At 46.7% G+C, this 20,474-nt stretch overlaps 1 protein-coding gene across 1 annotated transcript in view; it reads left to right on the top strand.

Annotated features, from left to right (window-relative positions):
• Positions 1–6,722: 6,722 nt before the first annotated feature.
• Positions 6,723–20,474, top strand: part of LOC126544888 (protein tiptop-like) — a 468,690-nt gene continuing 454,938 nt past the window's right edge. Inside the window, exon 1 of the mRNA XM_072286468.1 lies at positions 6,723–6,925. Within this exon, the coding sequence (XP_072142569.1) occupies positions 6,886–6,925 (40 nt within the window). The 5' untranslated portion in view covers positions 6,723–6,885. The remainder of the gene's footprint in view (positions 6,926–20,474) is intronic.

Below are 20,474 nucleotides of genomic sequence, written 5' to 3' on the forward strand. Positions count from 1 at the left end.
TCTTCCCATGGCCTGTTGGCTCTTAGGATTAGGATCCAATTAGGCGGAAGGAAAAAAATTGTTTGAGTATCTCTATGCGACGGCAAACAGCATTACCTTTGTTCTGTCCAGCTATGTGGCATTTGGATAATTTTAAATTTAAACTCTGGCTAAAGTTAGCTGGGACACCCTGTAGAAGTGTGCGTATGTGTGCGCGTGTGTGCGTGCGTGTGTGTGTGTGGATTCGTGCGGCAATTATTCGCTCCGTCCGTGAGGTGCATTTTATTTCACAGCATCAATCTTGTTCGAGCAGTCCACATCATTTTCATATCAATGGTGCTACGGGATTTTATTCGCACTTTCTTTATATGTCTTCACATTTGACGTCCCGCTTCAAATCATAGACAGGATTGCCATCCGTTGTACACATACGTTCGCGCACGCCGTAGGTCACAGGATGAACATAACTGTGGGCGCAGACACTACGTCGTTTCGACTTATATAATGCGGAAATGAAACTATGAGCAATATAATAGCAGGCTGAGGGTAACAGCATGGAAGACGGCTGCGAATTGTACAACACCAACAAGTTTTGATAAGTAGAAGCGTTTAGGTGTTCTTCTCCTTTCTATTTCTTTTTATTTTTCGTTGTTTCATCGTGCATGGAGTATCATAGCCTCAAAAGCGTCGGGAAAAATCATCATTCGCAGCCCTATGAGTGACAGAAAGCTCAAACTAGAAAGAAAAGGAAGATAGGGCTCAAAAGACATCAGTAAACAAGCTTGACGGTTGTCAGGGACAGAAACCACACTCCTACCACTCGATGGAATGCCATGACGAGTATGAAAAGTAAGGCTATTGCATGCATGAAGAAACACGGTCTATCGGACATTAAGCAGCAGTTCGCTGCACAGCATTAATGTTACTGCCTTGCACAGCAGCGCCCGCTCAATACAATTGTGCACCAAAACTGTTCAAGTATTTTGAGATCAATCAGATCACAAATCAGAGCGCGCCACAAAAATATAATCACGCGCCATCGTCGGCTATCAGTTGTATCCTGGCCAATCGACCGCTACATGCAGCGTGTTCCAACGCTTACCCGCGTCAGCTCGAGCGGCAAAGATAGACATAATTTGGTTCGTAAGACTGCTACCCGCCTATCGTAGAAGTATCGCCTATCGTAGTCGTCATCTGCGACGGCTCTTTACGTTTCGTGAATCGACTTACGCTTTCTATTGGCGCAAGTACTCAAGTTTCGACTACAGCACTCGTCTTTGCAGCGGCGGGCATTGTAAACTTGCTGGTCTTACGAACAGTTTTAGCTTTGTGAATACGCTTTTTTCGTAACATGTTTCCTGAGCCAAAATTTGTCCGTAAGTTCGCTTCGTGAATTCCGCACCAGCCTAACAACTGATTTCAGTGTTGTTGCAGCACCGCTATGGCCGGCGGCGTGCTTTCAAAATTACCATTACTCCCATTACTATAATTACTCTAAATCACCATTACTCTAAAGCAATAAAGCATTGCAAATCCTCCTCAGCAGTTGTAGTGGTGATTTTCAACAGCTTCGCTGGAAATCCACTTTCGCAGAGCCGGAAGGGTGAGTCGACTTTTGATAATAATAATCAAACACTAATTAATTAAATAATTAATTAATCGACGTGTTCGGACACAACACTAAGTTTTGGGTGCTGGTGCACAGAAAAACATAAACAAGTAGGGTAAAAATGTAAAACAACTACGACCAAAAGTTCAGATAAAACAAAAAGTGGAATGAAAAGCAAAACAACAAAGAACTGGATAAGCAGCTACGCAATGAACAACAGTACAGCAATAACACACAATTTAGAGATGGAGAACATGGAAGGAAGGAGAGAGAAACTTGTGAGAAAACAGGAGAAGAGTGCAGCTAGAAAAAATGCTCAAGAGAAAGCGTGAAGCTCGGAACAGAAAGAAGACAACAGGTTTTGAACGATGCCAAGATGCAGAAAATGACAGTTGTAAAGGCTTCGCATTCTGTGGCGAGTGTCTGCTGAAAGAGATAGGGAGCAGGGCCTATGTTCCTGGCGAGTGTCTGCTGAACCCTCAGTGAAACAGGATAGTAGATCCGAACTTCTAATACCCGCCGCGGTTGCTCAGTGGCTATGGTGTTAGGTTGCTGAGCACGAGGTCGCGGGATCGAATCCCGGCCACGGCGGCCGCACTTCGATGGGGGCGAAATGCGAAAACACCCGTGTACTTAGATTTAGGTGCACGTTAAAAAACCCCAGGTGGTCGAAATTTCCGGAGTCCTCCACTACGGTGCGCCTCATAATCAGAAAGTAGTTTTGGCACGTAAAACCCCATAATTTTTTTAACTTCTAATAATCGCATAAATAATTTTCTATAAAAACAGGACGTCGGTACGACGACATCTGTAGCTAAGTGACAGAAGTGTAGGTTAATTATTCAGACTTGAAATGTTAGTGCGTGAGGTCAGAAAACGATGTTTATGTATATCATGAGCTGCTTCAGCACACGCTCAAATAAAGTGCTATTTGAATTGCTTGTGCCATTGCACACCACTGAGGAGTATTCAAGTAATGGGAGACAGACAAATGTAAACAATTTGAGAAAGGCAAATAATAATAATAATAATAATAATAATAATAATAATAATAATAATAATAATAATAATAAGCACACATACCTCTTAATGGAACAGCACATACTTTTATACGGTTTCTTGGACATATTTCTTATATTTGGTCTGCCAAGTTCTTAGGTCATTGGGTAATGTGCCTATTCTTGGCCAATTCTATTTGTACCAGAACTCGCTACCGACAACCTGAGGCGACTCAACAGACAGTCCGTATTGGTGCAACTTGAAGCGGTGGCGCCAAATCCGATAACAGACGTTAGAATCAACTCACGAAAAATTGTGTTGGCTATCGACGTCACACATGAGATTGCACTGAGAAATTTGACTAAACTTACAGAACTAGGTGGCGTTAGGCTCCGCACGTACATCCCCCTGAACTGGTGTCATCTACGACGTGGACGTCTCCATCTCCAGCGCTGACTTGCCGATTCTAGTGAAGCCTGCCATTGATGGCGTCGACATTACACATGTGTATCGCCTCGGCACATCACGGCGTGTGACAATTATATTCAAGGGCGAGGCTCTCATTTCGCACGTCAAGGTGGGCCACTTTAGACACCCTGTGCCACCATTCATCCCAAGGCCACTGCAATGCCGCAATTGTATGAGGCGGGGACACGTGAGCGCCTTGCGCGAGAACACGAGAGTTTGCTCACGCTGCAGCGAGCCCCACGCTGCAGACTCTTGTGCAGCCACGGTTCTCAAATGCACCAATTGCCTTGTGTCCCATGACGCTTCCTCGAAGGACTGCCCCAAAATGAAGAAGGAAAAGGCGATCTTGAAGCAGATGGCGAGAGACCATTCGTCTCGTCAGGAAGCTGTTGCGGCCGTTAGAAAGCGACACTCCCGAGGCCGTCGGACTTCAAAGAACGCTGATGCCTCTGTGAAGAGTACGCCCCATCCGACAACACCTCCTCCTTTGCCCCCTAGGCCTGGGGCAATTCAATCTAAATCTGACAAGGTCATGGCGGAGAACAATACAACTTGGTCCTCACTACTAAAGCAACAGCCAAAGCCAGAACAACAGCGGAAGTCACAACCGAAGCCACAGCTGATGCCACAGCCGATGCCACAGCCGGAGCTCGAGTCATGTCAAGTGATACAGCTGCGCACGGCTGTAGAGTGTTCAGCGCGGGTTCCTGACAAATTGCCCGAAGACTGGCAAGTGGTTATGATGCTCCGGTCTCTGATAAATACTTTTCGAATGCTCTTAAATAACCTGCACACTCCGTCAGCGCGAAGTGCAATGCAAGTGCTGGATGCTCTCAATTCAGTACTTGCAAGTCTTGAGTGAGCATCATAGCTCATCCGCATCATTATATTCGCACTTAGGCTGTGGTTTATCTTAAAAATATACTGCCATGCACTGCAACGTACTGCTGACGCCCACTGGCTCCTTGGTCTTCACTGGTGACTTCAACGCGCGTCACCAGCTATGAAGCACCAAGATTAGCTTCAGACAGAATGACGGCAGCCTAACGTATCGACGGAGCACTTGCTTTGACTTGACTGATTTCCAGGCGCTTTGCTGCGTGCACAGACAGTGTTCCCTCTATCCCGCTTTCCTCTTTCTGTTCCCCCTTTCCCTCCCCCCAGTGTAGGGTAGCAAACCAGACGCTCGTCTTGTTGACCTTCCTGCCTTTCCTCTCTTTGCTATCTCTCTCTATCTCTCTCTATCTCTCTCTATCTCTCTCTCTATTGGCCAATCCCCCAGAATGGGCATGTGCTACTGTGACACAAGGGTTGTATTCAATATATATGTTTAGGTGTGTCATACTTTTTTTGTGCATGCGCGTCACGTCAGCATTCTTCCCTCGACGAGCATCGTAGTTCAAGAGAAGAGCATCGTAGGCCGCCGCCTTCGTCCTCGTGACACAGAATGCGACGGGGCCGCGCGTGTGCCATCAGCTACTGCTGATACCTCGATAACTTAAAGAGGCTTCGCGTCAGTTAGATCCCATCATTGTGTTGGATCATTCCGCCATCATCGTTCCGTCATCTGTTATCACTGCGTTGTCATTTTGTCGTCACGTTGCCGTCGCCATGCCGTCATGTTCATTCCGCCGTCGCCATTCCGCCGTCGTCATTTCATCGTCGTTATTACATCGTGGCTGTGTCGTCGTCGTCACGTCGTCGTAATGATGCAGTCATCTCCATTCCGTCGTCCTAATGTCATCATCACGCCACCGTAATCATGCCGTTGCCGTCACACAGTTGACGTCATGGATTTGTCGCCATACCATCGTCGTGATGCTGTAATAGCTGTTGCAGCGTCATTATTCCAGCTTCCTCATCCAACTGTCGTCTTGCCGCCGTCGCCACTCTGTCGTCGTCATTCCAGCATCGTCATGCCATCATCGTCTCGCTGTCGTCGTCATATGACCGTCATCATTCCATAATTGTCATCCCGTTTTCATAATACCGTCGTTGTCCATCATTCTTTGCCTCTGCGTGGTCATCATATCATCCTCATTTCGTTGTTTTACGCATTTGTCATCACACCGTCGTGGTCATGCTGTCGTGACCATGCAGTCGTCTGGCGCTGCATTCGCCTGATTTGGTGTTGGGAGTTCGGCATAGCTTGTAAGCGGTGTAGTGCATAAACATAAAAATGCCATTACATTAAAGTTGTGGCCTTTGCTGTGGATAAACATAAACATTGCATGAGATTACACGCTGCACAAAATTAATTGTGCGCATCGCTGTTAGTTGTATAGCACTTAATTAACCACTTCACTGAAGCTTCGCTTCACATTAATTCGTTTTCGTTTATTAATGTCTTCACTTCGTTGCTTTCATGGGTCTGGATTTTTATACAAGACCATTGGCAGCGTGTACATGCGAATGTCTTCTACGGGTTCGTATCACACATAATATCTGCAGGGAACCTGCTCGCGGAAATTGCGCTGCTACACCGCTGTTCGTGAATTTTGGGTATGCAAAGAAGTTGGCTTAGTAATGCTCAAATATATCGCTTCGCGCCACCACACCTACGAAACGTTGTCGTTCTCCCTGTTCGTTGGTTTTCGAACAGGGTCGAGGGTTCTCTCGCTGTCATGGGTCTGCGGAAATGAACAAAAAAAAAAGACGAGCAAGTGAAAAATCACGAAACAGTTTAGATGTCTGTTCTCATCGCAAGTCCCTATCTCCTCGCTTTTACGACTGCCACTGGTTGGCAACGTATGTCTGCCTTTCTTTCCTCGCAGTACTTTCGCGCCTTCATCTTCCAAACAACCTCTTGGCTTTCCCGCAGCACATCTGAACCAACAAGAGAAGCCCACGTTTTGTGACGAAAACGAAGAGTCGGCCTAATTGGCTCGTCTCTTTGTGGTGTCCGCTAAAAATACAGCGTGAGTTGTTGCAACTTGCGAAAGTCATTATAAAGAAAGCAATATTACCGCGTTAGACTCTGCGCTGTCCTTGGCTTTTAACCGTGTGTCTACGGAGGAGGAGACACCTGTGCGGTCTGCCCGCTCCTTTCCTCGTACATATGTAATTGTCCTTAATACAACCAAATGGAATGTTTCCATTTCTGTACGATCATATTTAAGCGGTGGTGAATAATAATTAAAGCATTACAGGCAAACCGTTTGGATAAACAGACGGGAAGGATGGATAGTAAAGGCACAATAGAAGACGATAAAATGACCTTAATGAGAAAAAAATAATAGGTTTCTGGCGTTCCTCAGCCACTCAAGAGGAATATGAGTAACTAAAGATATATAAATGCAGTGTAGTTGCAAAAATGCACAATAGCCCGCAATGATGACCACAGCGCAGCCCTAACGAGTCGTCCCACAACGCGATTTTTCTCGAGGTTATCATGGGTCAGTCGCGCTCCCAAGTATGTCACTTTCAGGGGTATTTCGAAGTCTCCGCGCCACTGGAGTACCACCGTACCCCGCTGCTACGCGGCCAGCAGCTCCGACGCAAATCACCCGCGGTTCGCTCCGACGGCGGAACGACGGCGGCGTGCGTGGCGCTTCCCCGCGGTAGCCGCTCGAATCGCGGCAGCCCGCGCCAGCGGCTCCTCGGCGGGGCGCGCCTTCGGCGGCGGCCAAGAGATGCCGCAGCGGCGGCGGCACGAGCCGGGAGCCGAATGACTTTCCCGTGATGCTCGGCGGTCGAGCGGCAGCGGCCGCGAGAGGCATGGCGCGCTGGGCGGCCGGCAGAACCCCTCCGGCGAGGCTCGGCCGGCGCGGGCCCTGAGCACGCTCGCCCCCCCACAGCAGCACGGCGGCCGCCCTGGCGACGCCCCAGGCATGCCTCGCCGGAAGCAGCACCGGCCTCAGCGGATGCAATGTGAGTGCATGCCTCCGACAGCGGCTACCCCTAAGCCTACGGTCTTGACTCCGAGAGCGACTAGCGTGCGCGTTCCCGCGGTCCGAGCCTCGCGCGGCGTCTGCCCTGGCCGCGCTCCGGCTCCGGCCGCCGGGCCGCGCGCGCTCCCGCGTGCTCGGAGCGCGCGCGCGCGCCTCAATGAGCGTGACACACACCGGGGGCCCGAACGACGCGTCGTGCACGTTGACAACATGCTCGGGGGTTCCACGCACTGTCAATGTGTCGCCGCTGTACGCACGTTTCCACGGCTCTGCGGCCGCCGCTGCGGTTCGGCGACTTCTCCGACCAGACGGCATGTGTTCAGTCGTGGTAGCAGAACTGTCGCGTATGTTTACAACCTGTCTCCTCCGTTGAGCTCGTGCGTTGAGCGCTTAGCTTTGCTCTCACTCCCCGCTGTGAGTGCGCTCTGGTCTGTTCTTTCTGTCTTTTTTTTTTTTTCTTTTTATGCTATGTTCTGCGTCCGTTCGCTTACTCATTTGCTGGTTGTGTTGCCGGTGCTCCATAAGAAACGAACGGAATATGTAGACACTCGTTAGTAGTTTCGGTAACGATGTTCTGATCAGAGTGTGCTATAGTTCTTTATTCGTTCGTGCAATATTCAGTGGTTTACTATGATATCGTATTTCTAATGTTTTTCCCCCTATTATTGCGAACATACGTGACAATATCTGCCGTTTATTAATTATGATACTGCAGCGCTCACACATATGTCTGCAATCGATCTACCATTTAATGATGACGACATAAATGCCGCTGGTGTAGTTGCTCTTCTGTCCTGCCGACGGTATTAGTTTTCTTCAGGAACATACCCGTAATGAATTAGCCCAGATATCAATAGTGGACGCCTGTTGCACAGCGCCTTGGAAGCTTACAGTCTACCAACACCTTAGTTTTAGGAGCGGAATAAATCTTATTCTCGGTTTAGTGTGAAACTTACGGGGTTTTTTATCTTTCTCCACATCACTTAATCATCCACGTCACGAGACACCTCTTAGACCAGATTACAAGACAGTTTTATCCTACCGCCCGCACGATCTTGCTTAGGAGTCTCTTGCCTTTGCCACTGACGCCGTCTTCAACAGTTCTAAACTTCACTGGTAGCACCGTATCACGTAGCGTTCCTGTGGCAGAAGGGGATGTAGACTCTTCGCATGACACACCTTCGTAACTATACGGTGCATGTGCCGGCTGCGCCCTAACTAGTGCGGCCGAAATCATCCGCCCAACTACGAAGTATTGCATCGCGATCTTCAACCCGCGAGCATATCGAACTCGATGTATTTCACAACCGAGCGAGTGCCTCTGCGCCGTGCCGACCGCGCCGGTACAAATGAGCGATGTGTAGGACTGGATCCGCTTTATTCGATACCGACACAACGTCCCAGGAGGTGCGGCAACACTTCTACATATATATAAAACTCACGCTTGTAGCATAACTCGAGCTGCGCATTTCTTCTCGAGCGCAGGTCTGCTTGACTAAAAATGAGGTAACGCTTGCGCGGAGATTTTGAAGCGTTTTGAAGAGAGAAACTGACTTCTTGTGCGCAGTGGTGCTAAAGTAATATCTGCTATCGCGATGACCTGAAATGTAGGCGACGCGAGCATTTTCTGTATTCGTCAAATCGCTGACTCAGCGCTGTCCCATCGGGCGAAATGTTAGAAACGAAGCGCGCACCAGCGAGCAATATGAAAGGGCACGCCGAATTCGTTTACAAGCGGTTATTACTCGTGACTTGTGGATTCAAACGTGACGGGTGAATATGCACTAAGTAACTTTCCCGTTGAATATTTCGCCTTGAGAATCGCCTTTACGTTCGGCATAGGTTGCGAGTTGGTGAGGCTACTTGAATGCAATTTTGAGTTTTGCGTATCGGATTGCTCAGATCAGTACTGGCAGGGAAAACGCCGAATTCAGGAGTTGGTAAACGATTAGAGGAGGATGCAACTTTTTCTGGAGGCCGCTACACTCTTTCGAAAATGTTGCAGCGATCCGTTTACTTGTAAGTAGGGGTGTGCGAATATTCGAAATTTCTAATGCGAATCAAGTAGTCTTTCCTATTCGATTCGCATTCGACTGAATAATTCACTGTTCGAAGGGGTCGAATATTTGTTTCGTTTGGACGCTGTGTGGATCATCAACAGCCTTGCAATTGAGGGGCAAACACTGATGAAAATTGACTCCTCTGAATGCTTCTGGTGCAAGAGAACAGCGGCTGTCGCGCAGACGATCCAGTGCCTGAACATACACAAGTACATAAGGAGGCCACTCATACATAATAGTTAGCAGCCGCTGAGTAAGCATGTCTCGTCTTGGGGCAGCCTGCAAATTATCTGTCTCTATTTCGACAAAGCAATTTATTATTTGGCCGAAATCACCATGTTTGGATTCTTTCAAAACGATGCGCGGTGCTGTAGTATTGCTCTTAGCACCGTCAATAAACACTACAATCTTACTACATGCTCCTGGTGGGTGCTGTTCCATTTTTTCTTTCTTCTTCGTTACTGTTACTATAGTAATGCACCAGATATACGATCGTACTTTGTTTACCATTTACAAGCTTCTCAGTAGACCCGATATCCAGTTTTTGATAGCATTACATATGCATCAAAATAATGCAAACAAGCCTTTTGTTGCAGAGCAGACTCCACGAAACATTTATTTCACTTTTTTTAAATAAATTGAGTATGTTCGATATTTGATTCGATACTCGAAGCTCGTTTTTCTCAAATATTCCCATTCAATTCGAAAAGTTTGCTATTCGAACACCCCTACTCCTAATCAAATCGAGAATGCGAAGAGCGTTCGACACGTGGACCACGGACGTCGGCTGTTAGGCGTTGTGAACATGCCTTCATATAGATAACAGTATTGGTGAGCTCGCATCTCTCCACGTTTCTGTCATTTGCGAAGACGGTAACGCATGTAGATTAGTTTAAACGATGTTGTCCGAACAGTCGGTGTTACGGCACAAACTTTCGCTATTGCACTTGAGCACAGCTTTGCACTAAGATAAGGAGCATATAGCATATAGTCGTAGTAGCTCAGTACACGGTTTTGCACGTCCTTGTGAGCCAAGACACGAAAAAATTAAACAGCGAGATGGGGCAATATGTTTGTTCTGCAGTGGAAGAGAAGGTTCGAGAAACTGCGTGGCGCACGTTCTCGCAAATGGTGCATGCTAAGCGCCTGGCGATCTCCTCAAGTGTGCATAGTAACGGCATGAGTGACCCAGTATTACCGCGTCATGACAAACTTTACTAACTTATATTTCACAGTAAATTTAGTTGCTGAAACGTCGGGCCGTGAGAGGAGCAACATCTCGTCAATCCATCCTTATATTCGCGCGTCCGGGAATAACGAACTGCTGGAGCCGTGAGATGACCTGTACACGCCTTCGTCATCTGCCATGCAACATATCTGTCTGCTTTCTTAAATCCAAGCAATACCATGCGCAGCGTACTCTATTCTGCCTCGCCTGAAATATTTTCCCGAAGCCGCACATATTGCTCCCCCCCTTTTTTCAGCCGTCAATTCGGCGTACGCAGTGTCAAGTCATTTTTGACGTCTGAATGCTGGCTGATGCCGCATTTAAGAGAGAACATCTGTTCGCCGTCCAGCTAGATGTTTACGCTTCTGTCTGAGCATGCATTGGTCAACGCACATGTGTTACGTTTGTCCATATAGTTGTTGTTGTTGTTCTGTCGTTATGGTTATGCTGACCGTACTCTTCGCACGACCTTTGCCGCCATTATTTCCATCTTTTCTCTCTTCTTCTTCTTCTCCTTCTTCTTCTTTTTTTCGTGTGTGTGTGTGTGTGTTTCTCTTTCTCTTCCACCTCCACCTTCGGTGCACACACTCGTGTTCTCTGCCTATACCTACAAAAGAATGCGCCAAGAGCTGTAGGGTAGGGATGGCCGTTCCTTTCTCGTTACTTTCTTCTGTTTTTCTTATCCTTCTCGGCTTCTGCGCGTACGCAAAGGGTTTCCCTCTCCGTGTTTGTGGTGTCCCTTCCAGTGCGTCCTCGTGCGGCGGCGTGTGTTTAGCGTGCGTAGTGTGATCCGCCGTATATCACAGCATGCTACCGGAAGTTTGGTCAAGCGGCGATACGCGCGAGGAAACCTGTTCTCCGTGCCGCCAGTCCGTTGGCGACTGTCTGGCGGCGAGTGCTACAGCGTGGCGAAAGGCGCCCAGGGTAGCACGCGGGCGCGCTGTTTATGCCCTTGCCTGCCAGGGATTCCGAGTCGCGGCTTTCGAGCGGGAATCGCTCGGAAATCGTTCCGATTTTTTCGCATAGCCGGGGCAGCCGGCAGAACGGGGCGACGGAGAAGAGGGCGCGATGTTGGCGCGCATCTAAACGACGGCAAAACGAAGAGGCACGTGGAGAGTCCCCCGGACGAGCGACGCTCAAGACAGCTCGTATTCACAAAATCAGTTCGTATTATACAGTTCGTAAGAACAAGCATCGGTCACTCAACGACAGCGAACGTGTGGTCAAAGAGCGGCCGGCCAGTGACAAATAGTTCTTGCGAACGAAAGGCTTCGTTGATTCGGCCCCAGAGGTCGAAAGCGCAGATGCAACTCTACCTCGAAGGTCGAATTCGCAAACCTTTTCGTTCGTTGTATATTAGAAACGTTTTTCATTGGCCGGCCGCCTTCGCATTCACGATTGGTCATGCGCCTGTTCTTACGAACCGCTCCGTAAGAACTGCTCGTTGAATACGGGCCCAGGGCCCCGTGAACGTGTTCACGATAAAAGTTCTTGCGAAAAAATTTTTCGTAAGAGAAAATGCCAGCCAATCCTGATGCTAGACATACTCTTAGCGAAGGCGGTCAGCCAGTGGCAGAGGCGAAAAGCTCTGTGAATTCGGCCCCAGGGATCGAGTTCACAAAGCTTTTCGTTCGCATGTGCTCTTTGCCCTTGGCCAGCCGCCTTCGCTAATATGCCCAGCATCAGGATTGGTTGGCATTTAGTCTCACAAACAATTCGAGCTTTTCCTTATATTGTTATTGAAAAAGACAAGTCCACTTGTCGAAACGTTAGCCCCTGCTTTTATCTTGTTCTAGATTCGCTCATCGTCTTTGATTCCCATCTCCCGCATTCCCCGCGTTTTACGTGCCTTAGAGGCACACGAAAGAGAAAAAAAATAAGTCGAGCTGTATTAATACGTTTACTTTCTGCGGTACCAAACAAAAAAAAGAAGAGAGAGATAACTTAATTGCGAGAAGAAACGCCAGCTCCCCGTGACGTCATGGATTTTGACAACGTCTACTCGGACCCAGTTAAATTGTTGTCGCTAAAGATGTACTGCACTGTATTCTAAAAGAGCCAAGAACTGAACTTAGTAAGATTCAATAACTTTCATTGAGCCACAATGGCCCAGTGGGGAGAAATTAGTTTGAAATCCGTGACGTCACACTGAAATCTTGGTGGGAGAGTTTCGGCGAGAAATTTAAAAAGAAATGAAACTTTGACCTTAATTTTCTCCTGTAATAATCAACCTTTTACCGAGAAATTAACGAAAATAGTTGCGATGTGTACTTTCTCAGTCTAAATTTGTTAAGTGTTTCTCTTTAGTGCCCCTCTAAAATGTAGAGGCCTGTGTAATACATATACAGGGTGTTTCAGCGAACACTTTCAAAACTTTTTAAAGGTTGCATGTGGCAGATAGCTCAATTCTAGTTCATGAGGGGGTCTACTCGAAGCGGCGGACACTACTTGCACAAAAAAAAAATTGAAATGCAAAACCGACTAATTAACAAACATTCAATAATTATCTATTTAACTAATGACCTTATGGCTAACATTGCAATTCACAAATTCTATCCTTGGAATTCGCAAGACGGAATTCACTTGGAACGAGTTCTCAGGACGATGCCAGTTTCGAGATATTAATTCTCAAACTTATATATATATATATATATATATATATATATATATAATAAGGTGTTGAGGGAGCCATGCAGAAGATACTGTCGGTATTCGTTTCGGGGTTGAGTAACCGAGTTTGCTGAGCGGTTGCATCTGCGTACACACCGACTGCAGAGTGTTCCACGGCGTCTTTTTTTTTTCAACTATTCTCATGTTTAAGTAGGATAAGAAGTGGATTGACGCACTGCACTGGGACAGCATTTATCAATAGTGCAGCGAGAAATGAGTGCTAGTGAAATTGGTTCTGTCCTTGGTAAAAGGGTGTCCATGAAGCACGAATTTTTCTACGACATCCTGAATTAGTGTCGCTTGTACACTGACATCTCAAGGCGAATTTCTAATAAAGTTATGGAGCCGTATTTCCAAAGCTTTTTGTTTGTGAGGGCTATTTGCTATTGGCCGGCCGCTTTCGCTTCCCGATATAAAGAGTGGCTGACATCTCTTACAAACAGTTCTCGCGTAAAACACGATGTTTTACGCGATAACTGTCCCCTATGTTTCTTGTATTCAGATTTTATCGCAACACTGCGTGAAATGGAGAACACATGCGCAGCTTTGATTTCGCGGCGTCTATTAAAACGCCGAATTGCATTGCCGTTCGTCTGAAGTGTTTCAATATGTATTTAGAATTAGAGGCTTTGGTTTTACGTGCCAAAACCACAACATGACTAGACGCACGCCGTAGTGGGGGTCTCCGAAAGAATTTTCAATATGTATGCATCTAGTTAAAATTTCTTCCTACTACGTAATTATACGGCCCCCAACACCATTCCAGAGAAACATTGCTGTTTATATATGCCAGCGCATGCGTATCAAATCTTTGCGGAAAAGGGAACTGTACTGAAGCCTTTGTCAATGTAAGCAAATAGCCGAGCGCTTCCAACAATCGATTCGCCTTATTATAGTGTCATACCTCGAATCCCTTATAAACTCGCGATTTCGTGCACACTGCTACGCGCTCGCGATACATAGCTTGAGTTTTCTGTTAGATACCTCCAAAGTGGGTGAAGTACGCGTACAGTGTTGTAAAGAAATGCCTGACCGGTGGTGGGATCGAACCTCTGTCTTCCAGCACAGGAGCCCAATGTTCTAACCATTAGGCCACGACCCCACACATGCTTCTGTCATGTCAATGTAGCTCCTTGAAACGTCTGGCCACTTTCTCGCGTTCTTCCCTCGTGGCAGCTAGCACTTTGAGACGCCGTGTTAGATGGCACTGCCTTCGAGATCGGCTCACGAAAACGATTAGATACAAGGAAAGAAAAGTGGTCTTATGAGCCGAAGAAAGTTATTCGCTTTATTAATAGAGGCGGGCAAGTTGCTGTTTAGGTCAGCTCGAACAATGTCTTCTGGATACCTTTTCTTTCTTAATTATCCATCCGCTCATGAAAGTAGTGCAAGTGGCATTGCTACATAAGGAAAAGAAGAATACTTCGCGTCGAAGGTAGTGTGAAAAGATTCTCAAAACATTTTTTTTTTTCTGCGCAAGTTAATTGCTTTTTGACTAAATAAATTCTGAAACAATTTCGCACTATAGCCTTGCCAGTTTTGAATGATCAGTGGAAACGTTTCTCCGGAAAGGCACAACAGCGGTTGGGCATACAAATGCATCGTCCTTGTTTTCAGGGCATATGAGTCAAATTAATAGCTCATGTTCTGGCAATGTTTATAAAACTGCCTACAATGCCGTATAAATGGAACGAAAGAAGTAAAAAAAAATCCCGATAATATTTTTACTCCCATTAAATGAAAATAAGGGCATGAAAAGAAGGAGGCTGGCTGCGCGATATTTATTTGCGAATTCACGAAAATGGAGACACTGCGGGCTATGCGAGCCACATATTTGCTGTAGATTATTATGCATATGGTTGTTTCGAATACTGATTAGCTTTTCTCATTAGACCAAAGGAAAGGTGAAAATGACGCAACATCTATCGCATAAGATCGTCAGCCTCAGTATAACAAAATGGGATACTATATTCAGACGAATGGAATACGGGAATTTCAGTAATGAATTACGAATATGTTGAAAGCCCGTAATGGTGAAAACGCGCAACAAATTAAATAAATGTACTGATAGGGTTTTGGGTGTATTAAGGAGACCAATAAGACCAATAATAAAGCGTCGATGCCTGTATTCACATAAACGTTCGTGCGCTATAACTGTTTGTAAGAGCAGACGTCAGCCAATCGGAACGTTGCACGTGTTATTACTGAACACGTCGGTAGGTGGGGAACAATACTCACGAACGAAAAGCTTTGTGCATTCGACCCTGGTCTCCTATGCTTTGTTCACTTAATGACATTTGCGTTACAGCTCGCTTGTCACATGAATAAGGGCCGCTTTCGGTTCCAGAAAAGTGCCAGAAAAATGGACAAGCGGTACGCTCTATTTACCAATATTACAGTTTGCTTTTTTTCCCAGTATTGGGCTTTGTTGCCTTCGCTGCTTAATTCTGCTATCTAAGTTTTCGTCATACAGGATTCGGATTGGCTGGACAGCGCCTTCTCGATATTGTTTTCCTTTTGCACTCTCGCTCAGGTATCGATAGTAAGAACGGCTGTTATGTTTACGGCAACTTCTTTGTCGGCGTATGTCTGTCGAAATCATTCGCAAAAGGCAAACTTTATTGCTTGGTCGCGAGCGCTTCAGCTCTCTGCTGGTGGCAGCGAGAATTCATTGAGAAGTTGCCTCTCTTTGCCGATAGCACTATACTATAGTCCGGGTACACGTACTGCTCGTCGTTCCCATGCTTGCAGTACCGTCGTATACTTGCAGCCCCCGCAGAAGCTGTCGCCAGAGTTCCCTCTAATTTTTGTAGGTAAATCTACGTCCAATGTAAAGCCCGAACGAGTGGCGCACGTCAGCAGGCGCCAGCGCACGCGTTTGCCGGCGCTGACGTGCGTGCACCGTCGAATTTTGTCGCGCCTGCTGTTAGCAACCGCGACCTGCGTTGTCATGTCGTCCCTGTCACACTGCGCCGACTCCAACAGTATGCAGACGATTTCGGCAGTCGGACGATTTCGTTGTCACGCTACAAATACGGGCGTATCCCCGCGCCGACACGGCTGCCGTGAAACTTACTCTCGCTACAATTTCCATACGTGGCGCTCGCTAGGTTATGTGTTACTTTTTCTCAAAAATGCATTTTCCATACTCGGTATAAGATATCTGAGAGCGGAGCTTTCTACATTTTTTTATACCAAGTTATGGAGCGCGCAGTTTCCCCGGAGGAGCGCCGCTGCCAGCCCGAGCATTATAGCGGCGCATTTGTTTACATCGGCACACCACGCGCCCGCTCATCGTCCGCTTCAAGATACATTCGAGCCTGGATATAACATACACCTTCGTTGTACGCTATATCATGTGTTCGCTATATTAGGAGTTCGTTATAAGTGGGCGTTCCCTCCAAACTACCGATAAAGAACAGTAGAATGCGCAGGAGAGCCGCTGTAACAATCGACGTGCACTGCGCCACACTCGCAGAAATTGGTGGCCGATGTTTAGTTCAGTAATGGCGTCCAAATAATGACGCTCTCCAAGTTTGACGAGCTGCGGACGTGGCATTAGGTCAAGCCCCTTGCATATGCAAGATGCTTGAACAAAATGCTTGAACGAGGCCGCACGGCCGTGATTGCCTGTGTGACGCCACGAATGCGGCAGCGCATTCGCGAGCCACGAAGTGAGGCGCCGTGCAGCCTCCTCCCCTCCCTCGACTCGTGTTGACGCTGTTGTGCTATGGTTTATTCCGTTCGCTGTAAGCGAACTGAGCAGAGCGCCAGGTCGTTATAAGTGGACATTTGTCTCATAGACGCCTTGCGAAATATTTTGGGTGTAGAGAAACTGTTCGTAGGAGAGCCGAAAGTTCGCTGTAGATGTAATCGTGATATGTGCGCTCGACTGAAGCGGAAGCCGCTCAGCACGGACATAAATTGTCAAAACATATAAAAACACTCTGATCTGCGCATATGAGTACCGTCTCATCATGCACTCACAGACCTGCCAGTATTAATGACCGCGAACATTTCGAAACTGGCGACCGGGAGACCGTATAATTCGCGCTATTACTGCCTGGTTCAATCTTCACAATCTTACAATTTACACGTTCGATGCAGTATTACTCGATAAAACTACGCACGCATGATCTCTAATTTATAAAGCTTGTAGTTTTCTCTCGTAATCTCAGATGTCAGTACTGACGCTTCGCATAGGTGAGCACGACGCTTGTTTACGCAGCTGTATCGATGGGTTCGCCATTTGTTGCTCGCTTGGCACCAGGCGCAAACAATGGGTCTCGGGAATTAAATGCTGTGTAAGTATGACAGAGGGCACAAATGCTCATCTATGCCACATTACCACATGATTTATTATTGCCACGCCATATTAATCATACCTAAAATTGAATATGCATGTGCCATCTGGGATCCGAACCAGGACTACATCGTACGTAACCTTGAATCCTTGCAAAGCCGTGCTGCTCGTCTTATCCTTTAGAACTATTCCCCGTAGTGCTACAGCTTTAAAAAATCGTGCCGGATTGCATCTCCTATCACTACGACGGAAACACGCGCGCCTATCACTCTTTCATAAACTTTATGATCACGAGCGTTTGCATGATGACTTGTTTCAGTCACCCTCTGTCATTTTCCCTCGTTAAGATCACCCTTTCAAAGTCAAACGACACAATGCGTCACTCAGCTCTTTACGCGCAATCATTTATACCCAGAACCATACTTGACTGGAATAACCTACCATCAGACATTGCTACTGAGGTACACCCTGAAGAATTTCAACAAATGCTGCTTTCCTATGTCAGAATGTGACGTCTCTGTGCAATATGAAGCGCTACCTTTTTTATTAGTCATATTCTATATTGTGTTTCTGTGTTACCTTTGCTATCCGTCCGATTTTGTTCTCCATTTATCCTCTTTTGGGTGCCTTTTATGTATTCTGAATTGTAGCTAGGTGTTTCAATTTTCAAATTTCTTATAATTTTGTGCTAATTTGGTTTTATCTGAATGTTGATTTTACTGCAGATAGTTGTGTCTGCGTATTTTGTCGCCTATTTTGTCGGGTTTGTTGCGTTTTTCTCAATTTGTTATGACAGTAATATGCTTGTGTGCCCCCCCCCCCCCTTGTACTACCCTCTTCTGGAGGGCCTTTAAGGGTATTTTGAAAACATAAATGAACAAACAAATAAATAAATAAGTACTTAAAAATAAGTACATAAATAAATACGGTCACATGTCACTCAGAGGAGCGCCGAAGAGTGTGGCAGGCAGCCTTCGAGAACGGTGACGCATTCCGATGTTGGCACAACACTGTGCCGGCGCTTCCCGCTTCATGTGGACAGCGTGCAATGGGAAGGGTATAGTTGATTTCAAATTGCTTAACCTTTCGCTCAGATACGCCAGTAGCGTGGTTACCAAATCGGCGGCTGTGGTGACATACCCTCCTCTGAACGCAAACAACGGCTCAAAATTGGTGTGGGTGGCTGGCGATTGCTGAAGTTTGTGCATTTGAACTTTGAAAGCACGTTTCCGTTTCTCTTGAGCAGTGCCAAATATCGCGTGCATAGAAGCCACAGAAACCCAACGTTGCCGCAATCGCGTTATCGGTGTGATGTTTTGGTTGAGCGGCAGTCAGATCGCATGCACGAAGACCGGTCGAGCGACGCTCGGCCGACTGGTTTTGTCGGCGTCGTCGGCACTAAATTCCGTCACGCTTCTACAACTCGTGGTCTAGTACGACAAAATTGTCTGTCAGTGACACGCCGCGACACTGTCGCGCTTCGCCACAATAGTTGGCCGGTCGTTCGCGTTTGCATCGCTGGCATCGATGAAGTCTCCGGAGTCGCGACCTTCCGATTGGTGCATGCCGGCAAGCACCTTCCGGCGGGCCCGTAAATATACCTTACGCGGAAAAACATCCGCGCCTCTCTTTTATGTACGTACTCGTCGGCGCGTATGGCAAACCGGTGGGCAGCGTGAGTAAGAAAAGGAATGCTGGCCAAAAACCAACAGCATAGGCATTACGACCGCAAAACGCTTGCCTCTTATGTGCGGGAAGGTACACGGGGTACTCTACTGTAACGTAACGCGGACAACCGTGGGGTGGCTTTTCTATGAATACAATGTTGGCAGGAAATAGTGGTGCACTGCATCGTGCATTTTGCAACTTGCGTGCCCATTGTTTTCATAGGAAGAGTTTTAGTAAGCCGCAAGGTCAAAAATAAATCCATTTTTCGCGGAAGTAACATGAATGTGATGTTTATAAGAAAATGTGTCATTGGTGGCGTCGTGGAAGCACTGAATGTATACGGACCACTATAAAGAGCGCCTTTAACGCCGGCACATACATACAAGTTCCAGTGCCTGTAGAAGGCTGCTTTGTGCCGTTGTTTGTTTTATACTTATACGTCTGCTCCTCAATAGCGAAATCGAGAAATAAAAAAGTTGTAGAAATGCATAGAAGTCAACCAGATATTGTTCCTGTTGGCTAACCTGTACGAGGAGAACACTCCTAAAAGGAAACGTCAAAGTATTTATTAATAAAAGCTTTAAATCTACCTTCACATATGTTGCTGTAGGTTGTAAGAAACCTGCATCCAGCTACAGTAACGGTCGTTGCAGTAACTAGGCCGTTAGACTTGTTGCGAAAACGAGGAGATATACTGCGCAAAAACAAGTAGCGCATGTACTAAGAGCTTGTACACTGCGTAATTTTTCATAACATAATCGTCGAGTCGCACAGCGACATGCACACAGCGAGATCGCTACAACGTTGAACGGCGGGAGAATATATATATATATATATATATAGGCCTTCGTGAAGAAAGTGCCTTCTAGAACTTATTCTCCGTGATTCACGGGTCGCTTTTTATCGCCGTCAACTCAAGGACGTCAATCGACACGGTGAGCACATATTTGTTTCGCACTAATACAGAGTGTTCCCTATACGGTATTTGTCCGACCCGCTGGCTACAGAGACAGTATATGCAGGAAAAAAAGCTCTGGCTACAGAGGCAATATATCCAGGAAAAAAAAAGAAAGCTCAGCACTATGAACTCGGCATCTTGACGGAAATTGTAGGTCTAATAATAGCTCATTAAGACTGCCATCACACGTAAGCGGACCACAGGACGAACCGTGTAATTGTGTTTACTAACCCAATATCCACATCATCAATTATGGGTCTTTCAAGCTACTCTCCAAGTATAAAGTTCGGAACAGATAGAGAGAGCTATGAGCAACTGAGGCAATTGGTAGCTTTTCGCAGACAAATTTTGTTTCTTACGGTGAGTGAGACTAACTAAGAATGTGAAGCTAAGCAATATACATTGGCGGCATTGTGTGTATTCGCTGCCACCACCATCTGTTCAGTGAAGGCACGCTAATGGGGCTGTACACGCGTCGCTTTCAGCGTGGCCAACTCCTGTGCAGCGGTAGACACCGTATAGCACGCTAAAAAAATACACAGAAAAATGAAGTATGCATATATGAGAGAGTTGGAGTCTCTGTCATCTTGGACAAAGAAGGTTGCAATGTTATCATATTTTTAACATTTTCGGCTAGAACGC

The sequence above is a fragment of the Dermacentor andersoni genome, chromosome 1, assembly GCF_023375885.2.
Source record: "Dermacentor andersoni chromosome 1, qqDerAnde1_hic_scaffold, whole genome shotgun sequence".
NCBI lineage: Eukaryota > Metazoa > Arthropoda > Arachnida > Ixodida > Ixodidae > Dermacentor > Dermacentor andersoni.